Here is a 22,320-nt window from a genome sequence, read left to right on the forward strand (position 1 = left end):
GAGAAATGATTTTTCAAACTTGGATAATTGCTTAAGTGTTCATTCACTGGAGGTCTTACCCTAGTATGATGCGTGGTATGCTATAAAGAAATCGATAATAGAATTTAAAAGCCCACTGGCATGGTTACAAAAGTTTGATACACGTGTCACGTCTTTGCACGCGCAATTTATCCAGAGAGTGTGACGCAGCTTTATGCGAAGGTTTCCGTCTGTGTCTTTTACTTTGCCTCTTTTCAGGGGTGAATTCCCAAAAATAAAGTAACTGAATTTTAAACCTAACCTTTGAGAAAATGTAAAAATGCTGTGCCCTAGACCTTTAGACAGTATTTATAAACGTTAGCGCTATTTTTAACGCGCTGGGGTAAAAGCGGACCGCAAGAGCACGCGCTTCTCTCATTTAATATTAAACAAGCTTTGGCTTTGTTGTACATTATGAATTTAAATTATTTATAATTGATAGCCCTGAACGCTCGTCACGCTATCGAATGAAATTTACACTAGGGGTTCAGAACCACTACCACCAGTTTTGACATTGACAGACGCTCGCGTCTAAGTAACTTACTTTCTATGCATCTCGCTCGTACTCGCATATTAGTGCAAGCGAGATGTACAGAAAGTAAATTACGTAGACGTGAGCGTTATGTCAACGTCAACACTGGTGGTAGCCGTACAGGTCGCTTGAGCAGGCCTAGCATGCCCGTCATCCCGTCGTCACAGGCAGCGCTTTGTGCCCAGCCGCGCTCGGAACACGTGTCCAGTAAGTACCTGCTTGTTTTGGAGCTCATCTCTTTGTGTTATTTGGCAGCTGTGATAAATGGTTACTTACAGGTATTGGATGCTAACGAGACAACTGGATTAAAAGGGCAACATTAAACTAAACTTCTTTAATCATTTTCATAGCTTTTCCAGCCGTTAGAATAAAACAATAAAGTTTACATTACGAATGTAACTGCATTACTGTTGCAACGTTACTGCTGCAGCGTTGCAGCAACAGTATTTTCACTACGAAGTAAAATCATAAAATATGAATGTACCTACCTACTTGTAACAAAATAATTAAACGGAATAAATAATGTAAACTTCAGATATTAAGTGTCGAAGAACTTTACCATTACCTACCTACGTTAAAACCTTCCAAACATAAAAGTACGATGTGACGTCAACCTTAACAATATATTTTACACCTACATACTTACCCGCAGGTGATAGATCCTGCATTTTTATTCACATTCGGGATAAAATCGGGTCGCGTGAGCACTAGCCTGGCACACGTCGCGCCTTCGCTTTGTGCAAACCGCCCTCCAAGCTCGTGCTCAACTCGAGTGCTAAGTGCATCACCTTTTTGTTCATGCCTGTTTTATTCACTTAGGTGTAGCCCTTTTGCTAATTCTCGCATCACATAAGGTAAGCTATAAAATACTTTAAACAAATCACTAAATTTTATGCGTTAATTCTAGGCCAACGTCTATTATAACATCATTTATTTATGGTTCTTCGTGAATAGAACCAAAAAAAGTAAATAAACACCTTAAAAACGTAGGGCTTTATGAACTGCCATGGTAAAACGAATGCATTATGTATTTTAATATTTCGTAACAAGAAATACTTGCCTTTTTTTTACGCACCCTAAGCAAGCGAATTCCAGTTTATACTCTGCTGATAGACAACCTTTTTCGTGAATAGTTAAGTTGTCCGCCGAATTTACATTTAGGTCGATGCTGACAAAGGGTAAGGCACTCCAGATTGTCCCCCATATAAGATAGGGGGTGATATAAATGAGAGGGTTAGGTTTTAGTTGGAAGTCAACTCCCCTGCAATTGATCTTGGGTAACCTGGCATTTTTCAGCTCGTGCTCGGAGTGCTTAGCGATATCGTTGGTGTATATTGATAAACTTCATGTATCTTGTGAGCGCCACTTTACATTTTATACACGATGCAGTGAGAGTTTATCGCCCGTGCCATACTGTTTATGATGTGTAAAGATTGCGACAACTTTGCAAAATTATGACACCTCGATGATGTAGCTCTCTTTTGACACTCACTAAAACTTGTTTTACAAATATCTGTGCAAAAATACGAAACAGATTATAAGATTGTATGATAAACCCATATATAAACTCCAGATCAAATTGCAGTATCTTCACTCATAAGCTCTCAAAACGCTTCCGTTTTTTCGTAAATATTGCCTGAAACAAATGAATGAAAAATGAGGGACTTTTCAGTCGGAGGAAGGCATCACGGCAGGTGATTTTTTGTACTTAGCGCGGGATATCCGCCGAATGGTAGAGAAATTATTAACCGGCTGCCCGCTGAAAAGGGAAGAACCCAATTCCTGAAAAATATACGAGGTCTTTATACGTGATGTTTATGTAGCTGTATGTAGTATCAGATTTTAAGTAAGTAATTACTTATTTTCAAACGATTACGAGCGGTTTTTCACAATGAAGCGATATAAATAGGAGCATAGCAATTAATTAAAGGTCAGAACAATTAAACCGGGTTTTATTTTTTAACATAAAACGAGATAAAATCTGTTGAGATCTGCTATTATAAAAGTTATGTAACTTCCAGTTTTTAAATATGTGTACTTTGTATGTTGTAATTTTGATGAAGTTCTTTATAAAATGGCTAATAGGTATTATTATTCATCTTCCGCTCAATTAAAAAAAAACTTTGTATTCAGTTTTTCTGGGTCATTGGTTTCTTAAACCAAGTTTATCAAAATGTATAATGTCACGTTGTTAAGTGATTTAACTAAAAAATATAGATAGGTAAGTGGGCATGTATGTAGCGGCTTCCAAAGACATGTTCTTTTGTTTTAACTAATACATACTTATACGTACTTTACATTTTTCATCACAATTTCGGACTACAACGTCTGTGACATAAGTAGGCAAGTACCGATAGACAGATGGACGGACATGACGAAACGACGAAACTATGAAGCTTTCAGTTTAGCCATTTTGGCTATGGAACCTTAATAACCGTAATATAGCCATGAAATATTTTAACAAGGCGCAAAGATACCTAAAAATATGTACATGAAAGTACATGATTTTATAAGTATTGGGTACCTGCGAACGATTAGTCTAAAACGAGTGTATTTGAGTCCGTCTGCGGGTCTAACAAGATTTGCACACGGCTTTCGTGAAAGGGAATGCAAAAGACTCTCTTACATTAAAACATCATAAATTCAAGAGTGCGAGTACCACTCTGATATATTTTGTTTCGTACAAATATTTATTTAATTTGGCTATGAACGCGCGCCTCGTTTTCAACTGTTGTTCTGAAAATGAATAAATTTTAATAAAGTTTTATACAAATTATGTTTCCGCAAGGGTTCTGCAACATAATTTGAGCAACAAAATGGACCGGGGGGCAAACTGAGTAAAACGTGGGTATATATGAATCGACACTTCTGTTTATTGTTGTAGCAGAAACATGTGTTGTATAAATATGAGTTATATACATACTCGTATACGGTCATTGAGATACTCTAAGAATTATGTTTGCTTACGACTAAAATGTTTGCTTACCTACGACTAAAATGATTGCGCCTTTCTTAACTTACTGCTTTAAACTAGACATTCGCCTGTGTCGTAATTGTCGTAATCGTAACGTGACTGATGTTATGTAGTAAGTGATAAAAACACAATCACTATTACCTGTATTATATGTAAGTACCAAGGGATAATCTCACTGCGTTCGAGCGCCAAACTACCTCGACCTCACCCGAGTTAAACACTATTTTTCATTTCGAATACGAGGAGTGTAAAAACGTGCATTTAAAAAAACACGGATAAAATAAGTTAAACTTCGGTAGTATTTCTTGAGGGTACTTTCAATTAACAAACTCCATAAATGCTAAGGCATGGGAGTTAATTATCAGAATGGAAATTGTACATACAACAAATCCATTTAAAACGAAAATTTTATTTTCTTGTCGTAATCAAAAGAAAAAAAACGTACCTACCTACTTAGAAAGTACAGTGCTCTAGAGCAGAAACGTATCATTTTCTGCACACTTTTTAGGACAACAACTACCCACTTTCAGAGCATGAGGAATGAAAAATAACTTCTTAGTTTGTATTGCTGTAACTAACAGACAACAACTAAAACTTGCGAGGACAGGCGGTGACAAAGCGTTCTTGGTAGTCTGATGTCCGAGGAGCTTGTGGAATATAAAATGGAATGCCCTCCACTGTCACCAGGAGTTATCGTATTTTTAGTTCAGGAACCGATATGAAATGCATACGAGTAGTTATAGCTATATATTTAGTTGAGTACTATGAGTATTTATAGTTAAGATATTTTATCAAAATGATTGAAATGTTATTATTGACTTAAGTTGAGTTCTTTTTGCTGGTCGTAACACGCGGTTCCTCAACACATCATAGAGAACTTATAATAGGTAGGTATGCGTGTAGATAAAACAGTGCATGTAATTATACATAAGTAGGCATTACCTATGTAGCAGTCACATAAAGAACTATTATTGTATAGGAAGCCAACATTAAAAACATGATTGTATGGATCTGCATAAAAAAATGAACTCTAGACCTAAGAGTTAAAGAGTACCTACCTACATTAGATTTTAACGTGACCGGAATATTTATTTCCATTTAATCTGACTGACAAAGTATAAATTATCGAAATTGGATTTCTTAGCCAAAACCCTACCTAAGCATTACGCAAAGGACCAGTAAATCTGGTGTCAACGATATACATTCCTTTTTGATCCCACTGAGCTCATTTACGAGGGATGCTATAAAGACCCTGAAAATTTCCTAAACAGAAAACACATAAATAAAATCCTCCTCTTTTTACGAGATTGGTTAAATATGTATTGTAAAATTATTATTCTTGGCTAGGAATCCGTAAAGCGGCCGTTGCTAGTCACCAAGCAATTCATGGCATACCAATGCGGTCAGTGAAGAATTCCCAATATTACGGGTCCCATAATATCGCTGCTACGTCTCCGCGCTGCATGTCAACATAGCAATTGTAATAATAAACTCCTTTGTTATGTTGAAAAAACGATTAACGAACGACTTAAGATTCGTAAACATTATTTTAATTAACTGCTACGCTACGTTCGTTTGTTCCTTTGAGATTTATACTGAGTACCTAAGCAAAAACCTGTCATAATAGTGTAAGTTTAAGATGGATTTACGTATAGGAATGAGGTACACTGAGTAGGTAAGGTAAGGTAAGTAGGCAGGTATTAGGCAGGCCGATCCTCTAATAGTAGGTATGTAAAAGTAGATAATTAAAAACGGAAAAGAGGTAGGTAATTTAAAAATTAAAAGTATAGGATCCATGCTTATAAGATGACTGATTTTTTAGACGACTTATTTTCCAACATACATACATATATTATCATATCTAACGCTTCATATTGATACAATGATTAAATGGTAGCCTTAAGTACTTTTTACGAGCAAATGGCAAAACGTCCTTTAAGGTAAAATATGTAGTTAGAAAAGAAATTTAAAATTAGAAAATCATCTAAGTACTTACTACTACTAATTTACCTCGCATGAACAAATGAAATGGTCTTTCAGAATGTACATAAAAAGTTTTTACTTTCTATAATCTAAGAAAGGAAAATAACAACGCAAATATAAGCCAAATTAAAGAATTTCGATTACGAACTCTTAAGCATCAGAGGCTTTGTTAATTTGATATAGTACTTAAAGAGTGACGCGAAATAAAATCCGACACTTTTCCATTTAAACTTTTGGTATCGACCGGCAATGGCGGCGTCCCTGACGCACTCGCCTGCCAGTTTTATTTTAAAGTTGCCCGATGAATTCAGCTACAAAATTGCGGTTGAATTATTTTATTGTTAAGTTCTTTTGAGGTTGATGAGCAGCTTAAATTAAGGAGATAATGTTATCTTTATATTTAAGAAGTAAAAAGACTAACCTTAACTATCCTTACTTTAATTAACTATCTAAAACCCCGGCATTTGTTATTTATTTCAGGCATGATTTACAATATTCTATCGACAGTGATGTATACGTGCTAACGATACCTACCTACATTTAATTTGAATTGCCTTCGTTGAGTTTACAACGATAACGAGTTTTATTGCACCCGAGCGGTTCAGTAACAAAGATTTATTCAGAGCCAACAGTCCTGAAAAGGACAAAAACTTGCGGAAATCATTAAAATGAAGAACTGACGTTTTATAACGGTAAATTAATTGCTCCCATTCGACATGATAATTTAAGATTCGTTTATAAAAAATGCATTGTTACTTACCTCAAATTTTTATCATTTAATAAAACCATAAACATAATTAATAACAAACTTACAATAAAAATTTTTTATTGTATGTATTTACTTCCAAATGAAACATTTTCGATAATTAAAGTATAATTGTGTCTGAGAGCCTGATGAGAGTAAACCTAATATTGTAAAAGACAAAATAAATGACTATTTTGACCTTGGAATTATTTGAAGCAATATTAGTAGAAAACTAGTTTATAATTGAGTTTACCTTAAGACTCGAACATCCAGTTGAGAAAATAATTACACAGCAGTCTCAGTATTTAGCTTCACAGAAGTTAATTAGCTGAACTTGCTGCTGCAGCTGCGACGGGGTGTAACCCGAAGAATGTTTACCTACCTACTACCAATACATAAACAGACCTATAAGTTTATTAAGCTAGTTTATTAAGGAAACAACATAAAACAAAACGATTTAAAATCGACTTGATGACTTAAAATCAAATTAACCATATATGGATGAGCTTAAATATTGAAAATGTTGTTACATTATAACTGCATTAATTTTGATACCTATTTAACACAGACCAACCCGGTTTTCTGTGTTATTTAAGCATAGTTGACTGGCCATAGTCCCATCTCCAATAGAGAAATATATTTAAATAACATTTGACGTCGATTGTACGATGTGTGAAATCTAGTATTCGCCAAATTAATTGTTTACCAAATAGGAGGACTCCATTTGGAGTCCTCCTCACTTAATCATACCTATGCAAGGTCAAATGACTAAGTTGAATAATTAAGTTTTATTATAGAAGTACCACAGCATGAGCAGGTAGCATATAGCATTGATATATTATACCAATGCTAAAACGTACCTACCTAATAAAAATTGCCAAGCATTAGTTGGAATGTACTAAAATAACTTTCAACCCAAAACCCTTGCCCTACCCTAGTATGAAAGTGAAATGTTTTGTAAAGCGTTAGATCAAATTGTTCCCATTTATCACATAGACGATTAGATGTACCTAAGCGTAACGTTGATGGATGACTGGTTAAGAAACGGTTTCGTGCAAGCAAGGCTCAAGACACAATAGTCCAGTGCGTTATATAGATACATTATATTTTAAAAGTGTATATAGGTACGTTAAACTAACAGTTCAGTTAGCACAGACAATTAAACAGGTAAACGTTGCAGCTATAAACTGGTTTACGTAATCGAAAATGAAAATCTAAACCATTTGACTTTTATGAAGATTAGCTAATCAACCAATTTTACATAAATGAAAATCCCCATTCATCTAAGTGGCGTGGCCAGTGTAGTGTCAATCTATTAAACGTTAGATATATGTAGAATAGAATAGAATTGATTTATTCGTAAGCACAAACAATCGGTACAATACATTACATTATATAAAAGAAAACATAAAATAAGATTAAAGTGCCACGAAATGGTCCCATCTCAGCATGTGGCTTCCAGCGCTGATCTTCCGATGAGACCATCAAGTGAGAAGAATCACGGGAGGTAACAGACAAGAAGAAAAAAGACATAGAAATAACATACAGTAAACAAATAGTCAAATAAGAAATAAAAAAAATCGGGCAAGTGCGAGTCGGACTCGCGCACGAAGGGTTCCGTACCATATAAAAAAAAAAAAAGCAAAAAAATAAAACGGTCACCCATCCAAGTACTGACCACTCCCGACGTTGCTTAACTTTGGTCAAAAATCACGTTTGTTGTATGGGAGCCCCATTTAAATCTTTATTTTATTCTGTTTTCAGTATTTGTTGTTATAGCGGCAACAGAAATACATCATCTGTGAAAATTTCAACTGTCTAGCTATCACGGTTCGTGAGATACAGCCTGGTGACAGACGGACGGACGGACGGACGGACGGACGGACGGACGGACGGACGGACGGACGGACAGCGAAGTCTTAGTAATAGGGTCCCGTTTTACCCTTTGGGTACGGAACCCTAAAAAAATAAAAAATAAAAGTTACACACCAAGAAGTTACAACATAACTACTATTTACAACTAAGATTATGTAGGTACAAATGCAAGTTGTATAACACAACCTGACAACGAATATTGATCCCGAGAAAAGAAATGGACGTATACCTAGTTACTCAGATTTAATGCTATCCAGCCGGCGTATTATGGATGGCTTTATCCATCTTTATCCACGTGATAAAATTACTGTCACTTTTTAATACCATGGGATAGAAAGTGACGGACACCGTTTTATCACGCTGTCACGTAGACAAGAATGACCATCATATCCGAACAGGTTTTAGTTCAAACGAAAATCCTATACATTTTTGAGAAGACCGAAATGAGCAAGATGAAAATTTCGGGTCCGTAACATACGTAGGGAGATATATTGAGGGTTCATTGAATAAAACGTCATGCGGACGGCTCATGCCTATATTATAATGTGGGACTGATGTCCAATAATAACACAGTCCTTCACATTACAAGGCCTGCCTTAAGGATGACTCAAGTTAGACCGGGCCGTTTCCGGGCCGGAGCTTCCGCCGCTTACTTTTCTATGAAATGACAGGCGATGACGTGTTGCTTTCCATAGAAAAGGATGCGCCGGAAGCTCCGGGTCGGACACGGCCCGGTCTAGCGTGAGTCATCCTTTATACTTGTCCTCGGGATGAGAATCCCCATTACTCCTTTCAAGTAGTTTCTTACGTACCGTAAGCATTTTTGTAATGAGAATTTTTATATCTTTAAGTTTCTTTATAAAACCATTGACTTTCCTTCAACGCTTTTAGTACATATATATTTAATTAAAAATACAACTTTTTAATGGTTTTAGACATTTGCTAACATTGAGCTCATTAAATACAGGACTTTATTACGGGTAGGTACGGGTATTATCCGATGGTAAATGTGCTTTGCTCCCCCGTGTGTAAATTAGCAGTGGTGCATAGATAATTTTGCCGGATTCATAAGTTCAAAAGAGTGCCCACCCTACTCACCTGATCTAAATCCAGTGAATTATAGTTTGTGGTCAATCTTAAGCCCCCTCCAGACTATGCGCGTGAATCGCGGGCGAAGCTCACACTCACGTTCGCGGCTTCGCTTGCGATTCTCGCGCATAGTCTGGAGGGGGCTTCAGAGACAAGGGCCTATGTACTACTAAACACAAAAGTGTAAACCCTCTAAAACCATCACTTACCAAAAAATAGGACAAAATATCCTTAGACGAGCTGCGGCATTTCGTTGAAAATTTAACAAACGTTGCGTTTATGTATCAAAGCGAAAGGAGGCTATTTTGAAGACAATAAATTTTTGTTGCATAAAAAGACTGTAGTTTTAATTTTTAAGTTACTTTGTGCTAGTTACGTAAGTACTTAATAAAATAATTAGAAATATTTTGGGCCACCCTGTAGTATATATATAGTCGTCTCCCGTAGAACTATTATAAAATACATCATTAATACATTTCCTCACAGTAGTCGTGAAAAGCACTTTGTAATGACTCGGCCGAAAGTGTATAATATATGGACTCGTAATTCGAGAGCCTGATGTTAGGTTAGCCCTCAAACTAACTCGTCCATCTATTGCACACTTTTTGGCCTCTTTACCAATGTACTATTTAACTATTACAAATCATTGGTAATTGGTATATTTCGGGGAAATGACTTCAATTATGACTCGATGTTGCTTGTCAATCATACATAGAGTTACACAAACAACAAAGAATCTTCTTCCCTATTTAATATACACAATAAATGAACCTACGTATATATCGCTTTACTTATATTAATTTTTTGTATTTTTGTTGGTTTCAGATCTGGTGGCAATGACAAAACAGGGCAACTGAAAACACGATGCTAAGCACAAGTGATTAATCAGATATTGGGTGGTGATGGTGCTACCACCATGGGTATGGCATTTCTGGATTACACTGCTCGTCTGTTCCACAAGAGAAGGTCAGTATTATTTTAATCTTTTTTATCATGTTTACATAACAATATAAAAGATGAAATGTTTTCTAGAGTTATACCAAGAAAAGTCTGCAGCGATGTTGATAGCCCACGCAGTGCAAGTGTTATTTTAAACGTCAAACTTCTATGAAATGATGACGTAAAAATAACACTTGCACTGCGTAAGCATGTATGTGAGAAGGGCTCTAGAAAGCGACAACATTTTACAATAGTTATTTATACATTTTTATTCGTTTTCAATAAAGAAGGAATTTCGAGAAAATTTTGTACATTGCCTAACTTGTTGAAAAAATAACTTTAAAATAAATTTCTACAAGTATTACATTTGTTGACATGTTTTAAATACACCATATTTTTTTTAAACTGTCAATGAATATTTAATACTTTTAAAATTATATTTAATGTTACGAAATCGCTTTTTCACGCCACGCGCGTTTCCCGAAAATAGGCGCGGAGGGCTGTGTTCAGCGTTGAATAAAAACTATAAATAATGGAGATACAGTTCTGGAAGTCAGTAATGTTTGATTGGAAACATCCTCCTCTTTTATAATATTAATTATGGTTTCTTAAATGAAAAAAATGAAAAAAAAATGAAAAAATGTTTATTTGTTAACACAGAGGGTACAGGTGTAGAGGTTGAAGTCTTCTAGTAAGTATAAAATACTTGTGACAGAAGACTCCGCTCTTCCATAATATCTAGGGCTTAGAACTTAATTAACAAATATAGGTAATATACAATATTGTTATCTAAGAAAAAATAATATAATATTTTATACTTTTTGAGATATTTGGGAAATAAGAAAAATCTACTTTTTTCTCCCTTTTTTTGTTAATAACTTTTGTAATTTTTTGTGTGCTAATACACGCTTCAAACACATTTTTCTTGACATCATTACGAATCTAATGAGGTATCACACGTAGTTTTAGGTGTATTTATCACTATTTTTCACCGTTTTCCGTTTCTCAAACAGACTATAACTTTAAGGCAAAAGTTATTATGTTTGACGAATTAAATAGTTAACATCACTTCTGTGTCCCCTATTGCTAGGAATTACAAAAAGTAGGTAGGCAGTATTATACTTAGGGCACACTGAACATTCCTGGAACTGGCTACTTAGAAAAAATAAGTCGTCTCATATATCGGAATCCAGAAACTTTCAGTATGGCCCACGTAACACTATCAAGCACATTTTTCATTGCAAGCTACAGGTAGGTACACTGGTACAATACTATTTTGGTGTAAGTATATTTGAAACATTATAATCATGGGGAAGTAAATTATAAAAATGTACTCTTCTTATAAGTAACTAGTAATACATATATTATGTTTATTCACAAAAAATAAAACTGATATACATGTAAAAATATCAGCCCTTTTTTTAATTTCTCCGCTGTATTTCGATGCTTATCGCTAGTGAATTTAATCAGTCTTTTAGATAGCTATTTGAACAGCTTTTAGCGTTAGTACCCCACGGGCCAAGGGTGTCAGCCCGAAATGGCATAAAAAATAACTGGGTCCAAGACCCCTGTATTTTTGGAAGGAAAGCTTTTCGGCCGCTTTAGCCGCCACACCTACTTAATTAAGTATTTTATAAGCCATTTCTCAGGGCCTCATTTGTAGTGCATTAGCTTAGGTAGGTTAAGTACGCAGTGGATAAAATATTTTATAGCTTTTTTATTCTAAAAATATGCTAAGGCCGCAGGTGGCGTGCTCACTGCATTGAACGATCAGAACTATTTCAGTAATCTATGTATAAATATATAGCCCTGTTTGGGTTTTGATACTGTGGAGAGGTCGACACCCTGTATTTGTATGCAGCGGAGGTGACGACCGTCCCCGGGGTGCAAGGGTGCCAATACCCAAATACAATTACAGTTTGCGTTACGTTATTCGGTTACGGTCTCCGTCGGGTTGTGACGTGACACAAATTACGTAGGTATCTAGTTTGGTATGTATTTATGGCATAAATTGAGTAATGACTAAGTACATGAACGCACATACACAACATTACACACACTTGTTACTGGACTATGCATAAAAACCAACAGTGGTGTCGTATTATGAAATTTGACAGTTCTTTCTCTTATAATCAATTATGAGTTCGAACTTATTTTCTAAAGTCAATTATGAATAAATTAAGAAAGTATAAAAAGCCTTAGATAAATTACCAAAACTTACATTATGCCGTAGTATGTAAGAGAGAGATTATCATATTATCTTGTTTTGTTAACTAAATAACTTATGGTTCTATGTTTTTAGAACATTAAGAAATAAATGATCTGTTTTTAAACACAAAAAGCGATTAGTAAGTATTTTTCTATTTATAAAACAAAAGTGAAATTGACAATGGCCTCCAATCACTGTTATTGACAATCGCTTCATTTAGGGTTATAAACGGTAGCTTATCCCTCGTTCTTCTGATTTTAATAATCATCTTAAAGTGACAATAAAGTAGAGATTTAGTAGATAAGAATTAATGTCTTTAAAAACCATTAATTTGAGGTCTGTAAATTTAATTTAAAATATATTTGTACGATACTCGTACAAGAATTGAATATGGCATGCTTATAATATTAACGGCCACAGCCTAGTCAAACATCGATTATCCTTCATTTCTAGTTATTTCTGTATTAGTTCACTTCAAGGGTAATTCATAATGTCAGTCGTAGTGTATTTTCTCACGCTGCAATTATGTAGGTACGTTTTGCAAAGGTTTATGAATAAATAAAAAAACGAGTGGAAGAATTCATTATATCTCCCACCTCTAAAATAATATATTAGGTACATCTTACTTATTGTAAATCTGTTACTATTTCTTTTGTGGTGCAATAAAGTGTATTTATATACTTGTTTACTTACTCTTTAATAATTAAAAATTAGAGCTATACATGGCTATACTTAGTACCTAACTACTACTGTTTACGATACCTTTCGTTTTTTTACTAAATAATAATATGCAAAGGTTGCAGTTGTACCTAACGCTTTAAATAATCTCAATCATAAATGTACGAGTACTTACTTACTCAACTTTATGATTCCAATGAAAGTAATCTCAGTAATCTGTGTAAAAATCAAGGAGTAGGTATTTTATGTTGTTTGGAAAATAAACTTCGTTACGTCTGATCAACACTTCATTCAAAGGGAAATCTCAAGGCTAAATAGCCTGGTTTGAATAAATTTGGCTCCTTCAATAAAGAACTCGTGCCGAAGGATTTTTTATAACAATTTTTTTATTCAAATTGCAAGCCAGATGCATATTTAAATTTTGAGAAAAGTTAGTTATTTACGGGTACAAATAAATAAATAAATATTGGGGACATCTTACACAGAATAATTTTCAATGCTTATAATGTCAACTACAAAGTTGACATTATTTCCTTCGTTGCTACTGTGGTAGGTAGTCTACTAATATTTTGTAGCGAGAAGAGAAAATAAAAGATTTGCGAGCCAATCAGAACTAGATACTTAGTTACTCATGGACGACAATGCCGATTCCACCTTCATTATTACGAGAGAACCATTCAAAAGCCTATTAGAAGAGCTAACTCAATAATTGCATTCACTTATCAAACGGGACAGGTATAGTGACGTGCGTGGGCAGGAATGGGAAATAGATAGCAAATGCCGTTGACGTTGGGACAGACATCCGCTTTTCATCTTTCGAAAACTAAAAATTTAAGTTGTTCTACAAGAAAAACATTTTAATACACTGAATTTTTTATATATGATAAAACGTCTTCAAATATTGATTTTCGCGTAGGTACATGGGTGATGGGAGTATAGTCAAGGTTGTTGCAGTAGCCTAGAGGTTGGCCTTGAATGCATAGAAAACATACATTAGATACAATAACAAATATACGTGTTTATGAGGCTTTTACCGGATTTTTTATATCCAGACCTAATACAACCAGTCTCTTTGTCTTAAACTGGGCTAAACGAATCTTCTGATATTATTCATGAAAGTTGCTCAAATTGTCACTGCTAACAAATTAATATTTTTTTTATGTAATGAGATTTTTACTAACCATAACGATGAATGAACGACGCAATGAGATATGTTTCCGGTGCAATAAAATCTACGCCGACTCACTGATTACCATGTGCTTAGCCACATAGCTCCGCTTCGGTTACGCAGAAGACACGCACTCTTGAGGGAAGCCGAAAAAACATAATATTTTATGCGCGTTGCGATCTACCTGGGAACAAATAATTCATGAATCCACCGCAGCAGGGATGCGATAATCACGTCCTACGAGCGAAGCTGGAAAAACTGAGGGCTGACGGATTTCAACTGGAGCAGGCGCGGAAGGAATAAAGGGCGGAGGTGGCAACTGGTGTCCACAAAAGTGCCCCAAACCCTACTCAAAATCAGAAGAGCTGACAGCAGTAGAAATACTGGTTCTGCCACAAAATAATCCGTACAGGCCATGGCAGGCAATTACATGCGATATCATATTTTTAAAGGAATTTTCCCAATAAAAATTAAAGATATAATTTTATGATACCGAGAAAAATTTGTAATAATAACACACACCAACTTCGAATATATATTTAGTAATTGCTCCATATATGTCTACCCTTAGTTCCTTCCTTAATAAGTTGTACGCTAGGTATGGTAATACTTATTGTCTATGGTAATGTCAGATTCCCGTGAAAGGCACATCACTATAGCCACGCGTGGGGGACAAAGCTTGCAATATACGGACGTGTCAGTTGCACGGCAGCGACCGCGGGCCATTGCGCGCGACCCCGCGGAAGAAATGTATTACACTTTGTGTACTAGGGTTGTGATTCAACAGTCTTTATAGGTATTAGAGGCAACAGCCTTTAGCAATGAAACCTGGTGTAATGTATACTTGAATTAATTGTTATGCTCTAATAAGATGTTAGATAACTATTCTGTCTAAGCAATTTTCAATATTATAATGGATGATCCCTTTTAGTAAAATTATCCGTTATACGGGCTCTTACATATTTTTATGTTGGGGGATGTAGGTTAAATTTGCACACCTTTATAAATACAATTATATGTACTAAAAATACCCCGCTTCCCCCTACGTGATAAATCTGAAAACTTTCTGGCACCCTATCGTATAGCAAGTAATATAGTTAAACGATTTCTTTAGCCTAACGTTTTCATGTTTTATTTAGTCGCCTTAAGAATAAACCTATTGAGGCGGAAAATGTGATTGCATAGTTGAAAGCCTTTGAATTGAGTAGCTCATAGGTACAGGGTGAAATCTAGAACGTGGTCAATAATTATAGATGACATTATCAAGACACTATGAAAACCAATAGGGAAACATGGTGGTATTTGGATTCATGATTCTATGATACAAATATATATAACTTTTGCAAAAAAAGTATTTAAATTGTTTAAATGTAAACGATGGTATGTTACCCTATGTTACCTACTCCCAAGAATACTTACAAGGTCAATATTTCACGCCATATACCTACCTACCAAAGTGACATCTTAATTATTTTCTCATACAGAATATGTCAAAAGTTAAAGGGTGCCCAAATACCTATACCTAACAAGTTTTTTTTTAAATAGGTGTCAACAATTCTATTCAATTGTCTATCAAGTGAACTTTATTATTACCGTAAAATGGGGTGAGTAGGGTCAAAACTGAAATTCAAACCTCGATAACATTTTATTTTTACATATGAAAACTGAATGGTGTATAGGTATATAATAACTGTTCCGGACGTTTGTATTTTAGTTTTTATTTTATTTTGGGTAGTTCCATTTCATCGATAAAGAGGAAAACCCACCTCACCCCGTTGTGCCTCGTATTTGGGGTGAGAGGGGTTTCCATACAAAGGTGATTTTGGAAGATTGTTGGATCGATTTTTTTTTATTATGCGTATTACTATAGCTCCATTTTAAATTGGAATACATTATTTTTATAGCAGTAGCCTTAAAATCCCTTCTCACCCCCCTCTCAAACCTTCTCTCCCCATTCATAACCCACCTCTCCCCGCGAAACCTACTCACCCCGTTTTACGGTACCACGTAGTAAGTAATTAGTTAGTTAGAAGTTGAACCAGTTCGAAACTTCAATCCACCTCATCTTAAGAAAACTATGACGATGCAACCCTCTGAAACAACAAGGGAAAGTAATTGCCCAGTAGTAGAACAGAAGACAACTATTACAATATAATAACGATGAATCATACAGAACAGGCGGATCCATCCTGTATTGAGATAGAAAGATTCACAAAATGTGTGACAGCCGGAAAAGGTTCTAGCTCCTCTCGGATCAACAAGTGAGCTTTCACTACGTTTCCATTTTGGTCAGTCTGGCGCAATGAAATGAAAGGGGTATTAGCTGCACTGTGCTTGACATTTCTCACAATTTTTAGTGTTCCGTGCAAAACTTTGTTCACGGATCACTTCGGTCTTGCAAATCGGTTAAATGCGTTTTTTTTATCGGCTTACGTTCACATTTTACGGCACTGAAGTCGTTTTAATTTGATTCCCGTGTGAACTTTTTCTGGTAAATAACTATACCATTACAACAGGCCTGTTTAAAAAAGATTCTTGTCGATACCTACTCGTATTTACAGATCTAAATGAACCTTCTACTTTCTTCAAAATGCAATGGCTCCTCTACACGATGGGCCAGTGCCGGCCACTCCAAGGGCCGCAGCCATGCGGTAGAACGAGATAGCAATATCACTTGCTCCCTCTAACGCATAAATGCGTCCCTTGGAGTGGCCGGCGCTGGCCCATCGTGTAGAGGAGCCATAACGGATGGTGTAAATGATTGAAAAAACAGAGGTGGCGTTCTTCACTATTCCATTCAGAAGTAATAAATGAGGGCACATTGGTAATATAAAATTCTATTAAGGCACAAAAGCTAAGCCCTGAAGCTTACGTAAGTACCTACAAGAAAGAACAAAGAAGTAGTAGACAACACATGAGCGGCCTTGTTCGTTTTCTAAACATCGTCATTGGCAACCCTACGGATTGCGGCGGCTTGATCTTTGTCAGATAATTTATTAAGCGCACAATCTGGGTAAACGACTTTGGTATCAACGATTTACAATGTCACTTTGTTTTAGTAGATAAAATCGTTACCATGTAGGACGTTAGTCTAAGTACAATAATTTACTTTTGGCGGCTCATGAAAAAATCCGAAAAAAAGCTTTGTCATATCCTCGGTCCTTTATTTCCTCGGTTTTTTTTTTATTTTTTTTAATAGGGCATTTCTATTTAAAGTTGTACCAAAAATGTTTGTGTTAGAATTGGGAATTTTTATATTATTTCTACTCAGAATCACGAGCTTTTTACATTTTTACTGAGAAAAAAGTATCCCCATAATTTTTGGTCCGTTTGGTTACGGTTTTCAATACAACCTTCTATGACCGTAACAAAACGGACAAAAAAAATTGTATGAAATTTTGGGGACACTTTTTTTCTTGTATTAGGATCGAAAGAGCTCGTGATTCTGAGTCGAAAAAATATAAAAATTCCAAAATCTAAAATGCAAGTTGGGGGTAAAACTTTAAAAAGAAATGCCCACCTACTGAATTACCCGATGTAATGATCCACTTTGGCTATAACAATTTATTTTTGCTTACTCTACCTAATTATAAATCCTTAGATTGTTATAACATTAAAAAGAAAAATACAAGCAACAATAAGTTCTTACACATGGACACTCACAAATGAAAAGTCATACAAGAATAAAAAATAAAAACTAAAAAAATGTGTAATGATACGGAGCTCTCGGTGCGTGAGTGCGACTCATAATTGACTTATTTTTTTAAAACACACATTTTGTCAAAATTGATTTTATAACGCGTAAAAAGCAAAAATACAAAGTTTTATTTGAAACGTAGAGAGGGGAATGGGATTCCGGTGTCGGATGTACAATAGCGGCGGATACACTCCACTCCTTGCGCAAATAACGAATAAATACATAATAATATAAGTGTAAAAGTTCCCCGATATTTCATAGAAAACTTGATATACTTATGAGTCGAATACATAAAAATAAAAATAACTTGCACAGGAACAATTTCCAAAATATTACGCAAACAGTGCAACGCATTAAAAATAACAATTAAAGTTGACATCAACATTCTCAGCTGTGCGGGTTTCACCGAGTTACCCTAACTTTTTATATGTATAATAAGTGCCAAATACTGTTTAATATAAGAACAATAATATATTTCAAAATTCTGAATGTGTCTCGTCGCGACACGTAAGGATGCGGATGGTTCCGGTATCCTGCGTACAAAGGCCAGAAACACTCATCGCCGAGCGTAAATACTGCGACCACAGAGTAACTAGAAACTGTCTCCATTATTATTAAATTTCATGCTGTTTTTAGAATATTTTACAAGTTTCGTAGGTACTTCACAATTTCGTTATAACTACCTATTTTCTTGTACGTAAATTATGCCGAAAGCAAAATATTAACAATAATCTAAATAGGTAACAACCATAGACTAGGAATCCTCTAGACGGAGTTTAGAGCAATTATTTCATGAAAGCGATGCTGCCAAAAAATTGGGGGGTGTGGGGGACGAGTTGAGCGAGTTCCCGTGCCGTCATTGGTCCGTTCAAAGACGTCACGGACGTCACGCAAAGACACTTTCGACTCGAAAATGGAGTAAAACTACCGTATTTGTGGCAGAGGGGGTAGAGCTACTATGCTCAGTCTGGAGGATGTCTTGTATGTAGTAACAACAGACCTTATGGGCATTTTCACTTAACTGTGCACCTTTAACGGCTGGATGCAATCAATGACGGTCAATGTCAAATCCCATACATTTTGTCAGGAATGTAACGGTTAGACGTTACTGAAACACGACTTAAGTCGCGCTTTAAAGTACAAGTTAAATGAAAATGCCCTTATGCATATTTATCAATGGCTCTGTAGCACTTTTCATACCCTTAAACTCAAGCTTCAAGTTTGCGCTTTTTCAGCTGGGAGCGATAAATACCCATACCTATAGGCATAACTATAGTGTATGATATAAGGAATCTTTCATTTTACCTTCGCTTGTTGTTTTATCTCTCGCGTACTCGGATGTGCAGCGCAGGCTATGTGTCGTACAGTCGTATTTATAATTCTATATGTCTATTTTTTTAACCTTATCCATTTATAAAAAGTATATACATATTATGTTTTGAATGCATAATAGCGTCCCAAGATAGCGTCGACCGGACAAACACATTCAGCTCGCGTAAACATTGAGATGGAGGAACTTGACGCCAGACCAGAGTCCTTTAATTATTGTGTTTACTCTCACAGAACTAGATTAGGCTAAATATTGACTTAGCTGGGAAGATTAGTTTAACTTTATTTAGATATGTTATATAAGGCTGTGATTAAAGTATTCTTAATATGTATGTAGAAAAATACAGTGAAGAATATTTACGCATTAAATGTGGCTTATTTATCGGGTTTAGAAAATTAGGAACGCTTTCTCAGAGTGAAATTATTGCATCAAATGTCGCCTTTAGACCGCAGTTTTGATGAAACCGTTAAAGTGTAATGACAAGCGACATTACCCGTTTTACGGGCCGTCGACATTTATTGAGGCAATTTGCGATGCGGAGCAACGATCATGATTGATTTTTAAATCTCAATTTCATAATATTGTATGATTATTTTTATGACTACTCATAAATTTTGATTGTGCTCGTTTAACTCATCCAGCCGATAACGACTTCACTTAATACTATTAAGTATAGATTAATTTACCAAAACAACAACAAACCGATAAGTCTGTAAGTATTTTTTTTGAAGGTCGCAAATGGAATGAGTGTGATGGGCACTCAGCCAATAGTTCAATTAAGTTTAAATGACAGTCTTTTTAGTACCTAAAGGAATTATTTTAAACAAGACAATTTGGGTACCTACTGATTATAATTAACTTATTCTAGGTTGGTGGTTTGTTATATTATTTTAATTAAATTACTATAAATATACCTTTCGGTTAAATTGCGTGACATTTCGGTAATTTACAACATAACGACATCTAGTTTTACTGTACAGCGTCAAAAGGTTTCTGAAACACGCTGTTTTCTCTACATATGTACTAATAAATATGTGTAACAAATTGAAGCACAAAAAATAATAATAATTGAGTAGACTCTATATCTCGTAAGAAGTCAAGAAAGGTTACATGACCTTTGAATAAGTGGACAGACAGAGTCCTTATGTGTGTAGATTTATTACGCAGAGCTCTCGCAAAATTCTTGTTATCAATCTAGTTTTATCCGATAAATCGCTAACAGTCGTAGGTCGTGAGATAGGGTTTAAATCGTAACGTCGGTTCGTGATTTTTTGTTTTTTGTATGTTCCAAAACAAACGGCTACTTTTTTGCTGTTGTATAAATAGGCCGTTAGCCAATCTATTTTATTGAAAGTTTCTTCAAACCTAAAAATTAAATGGAAAGATAAGCTTTGTTTCATTAGGTCAGAGGTTTATCCTTAAGTATTTGTTCTGGAATTTATGTTAACACGTATTCCGGTATTACAATCAAAAAGTTGAACGGCATCCCATTTGTTAGCAACCCTAGTTGTGAGCAAACACCGGCCGACACGTTCGGCTCGTATGTTAGAGGGACTATGTACACAGCTACAATGGGCTCCCTTCGGTCAAATTGAATACACACCCAACTAATCCACACTAACAGAAACAAATACTAGTAGTACCTAAATACCTACATACAAAACACTTATATTTTCATAAACATTCCTGAAACTAAATATGTCAGCAGCGTAGATATCACCTAATACACAGGCAACACTGAAAGCTCTTAGAAAAGGCTACTTACAGCACCATAATATTTATATACCTACTTGTAATAGAAGGAGACACATAGTTCATGAAAATATATTTCTTTATACATTTTTGAGGTATGTCATTCGGTTTTCATTTGGATTTCATACAAAACCTCTGACGACCTGAAATCGCCATACAAAAAGGGCTTCGGGAGAATGATCCATGTAAATCCTTGCGAAAATTTATACACGTCATCAGAAAGAGTTAAAGCAGTGACGGCCTAATTAATCCAGTTTTTTCCATTCCAAAAACTTTCAGTTTGCCCTCGTATACCTATTTTTTATTTGAATTACATTTTTTAATGAAAATCGAGTTTTTTGTTAGTGAATAGGCAGTGAAGCAGCATCCGTTACTCGTATTCATTCCTGTCCCAAAATTCATCAATCAAAGGAGGCTTCAACAATGAAAGCACAAAAAGAAATAAAAAATATATTGTTGGTTTTGTAAATGCTACAGCCTTAACGAGGAAGTCTACAAAGAACATGGCTTGTAAAAAAATCGTTTACGTCTCGAGGTGACCATTCAGTAATGGCGTAGCAGATAAAATCAAAATACCTACAATAAGGAACATGTTACATAAATTGCCTGTTATATCAAAAAGCTGTAAAATTCTTAGGTACTTACTGCAATTTACATGGGCATTAGAAAAAACTTTAATGTTTGTTAGGGTTTTAATAAGATATTCTAGGTTTTCCACTGAAATCCCCAGTGCAGAGGCTATCAGGCCAGTTCGAACGTACACATATCAGAATGACATCTAACTGATATCATTCAGTCCGTACCTGCGTGGTGCAGGAGAGATGCACGATAGCTAAATAACATGATTCAATTTCGAATTGGCCTGTACGAGTCCTATAGGAAGTTGGCCTATAGGAAGGAACTTCTAACATAGACAGGAAAGACGAGTTTTAGTAGCGGTTGCTCCATCCATTGTTACATTGAACTATTTAGAAGTACCGTAAAACGGGGTAAACAGAAATCGCGGGGTGAATAGAGAAATTTTGAACCTTTTCTTTCAAGTTGTTATATTTAAGTACGTACAACTCTAAACTCAGAGTTTTTTGGAATACGTATATAGTAGACTATTTATTATCTACTTTGATACCAAAAGAACTTAATCAAACTGCCTAAAAGTTAGATTGTTTTAACTCTAAAGTAAGGCTTCGCCGAGGTAAGAAATGAAGCCTGTCTGAACTTTGGTATAGCGGTAAATGTAGTGACATTAACAAAGTAAAAATTTGCTACCCTGGTATAGTATCTGTAGTACCTAAGTAATAAATAATATCACCAATTTTCTCTATAATGAAGCA

The 22,320-nt window shown here is 35.3% G+C and overlaps 1 protein-coding gene across 1 annotated transcript in view; it reads left to right on the top strand.

Moving 5' to 3' along the window:
• The window catches only part of LOC134797602 (uncharacterized), a 58,150-nt gene that overhangs the window by 10,548 nt on the left and 25,282 nt on the right, over positions 1–22,320 (top strand). The window contains exon 2 of the mRNA XM_063769914.1: positions 10,042–10,182. Within this exon, the coding sequence (XP_063625984.1) occupies positions 10,119–10,182 (64 nt within the window). The 5' untranslated portion in view covers positions 10,042–10,118. The remainder of the gene's footprint in view (positions 1–10,041; positions 10,183–22,320) is intronic.

Source organism: Cydia splendana, chromosome 1 (genome assembly GCF_910591565.1).
Source record: "Cydia splendana chromosome 1, ilCydSple1.2, whole genome shotgun sequence".
NCBI classification, from domain to species: domain Eukaryota; kingdom Metazoa; phylum Arthropoda; class Insecta; order Lepidoptera; family Tortricidae; genus Cydia; species Cydia splendana.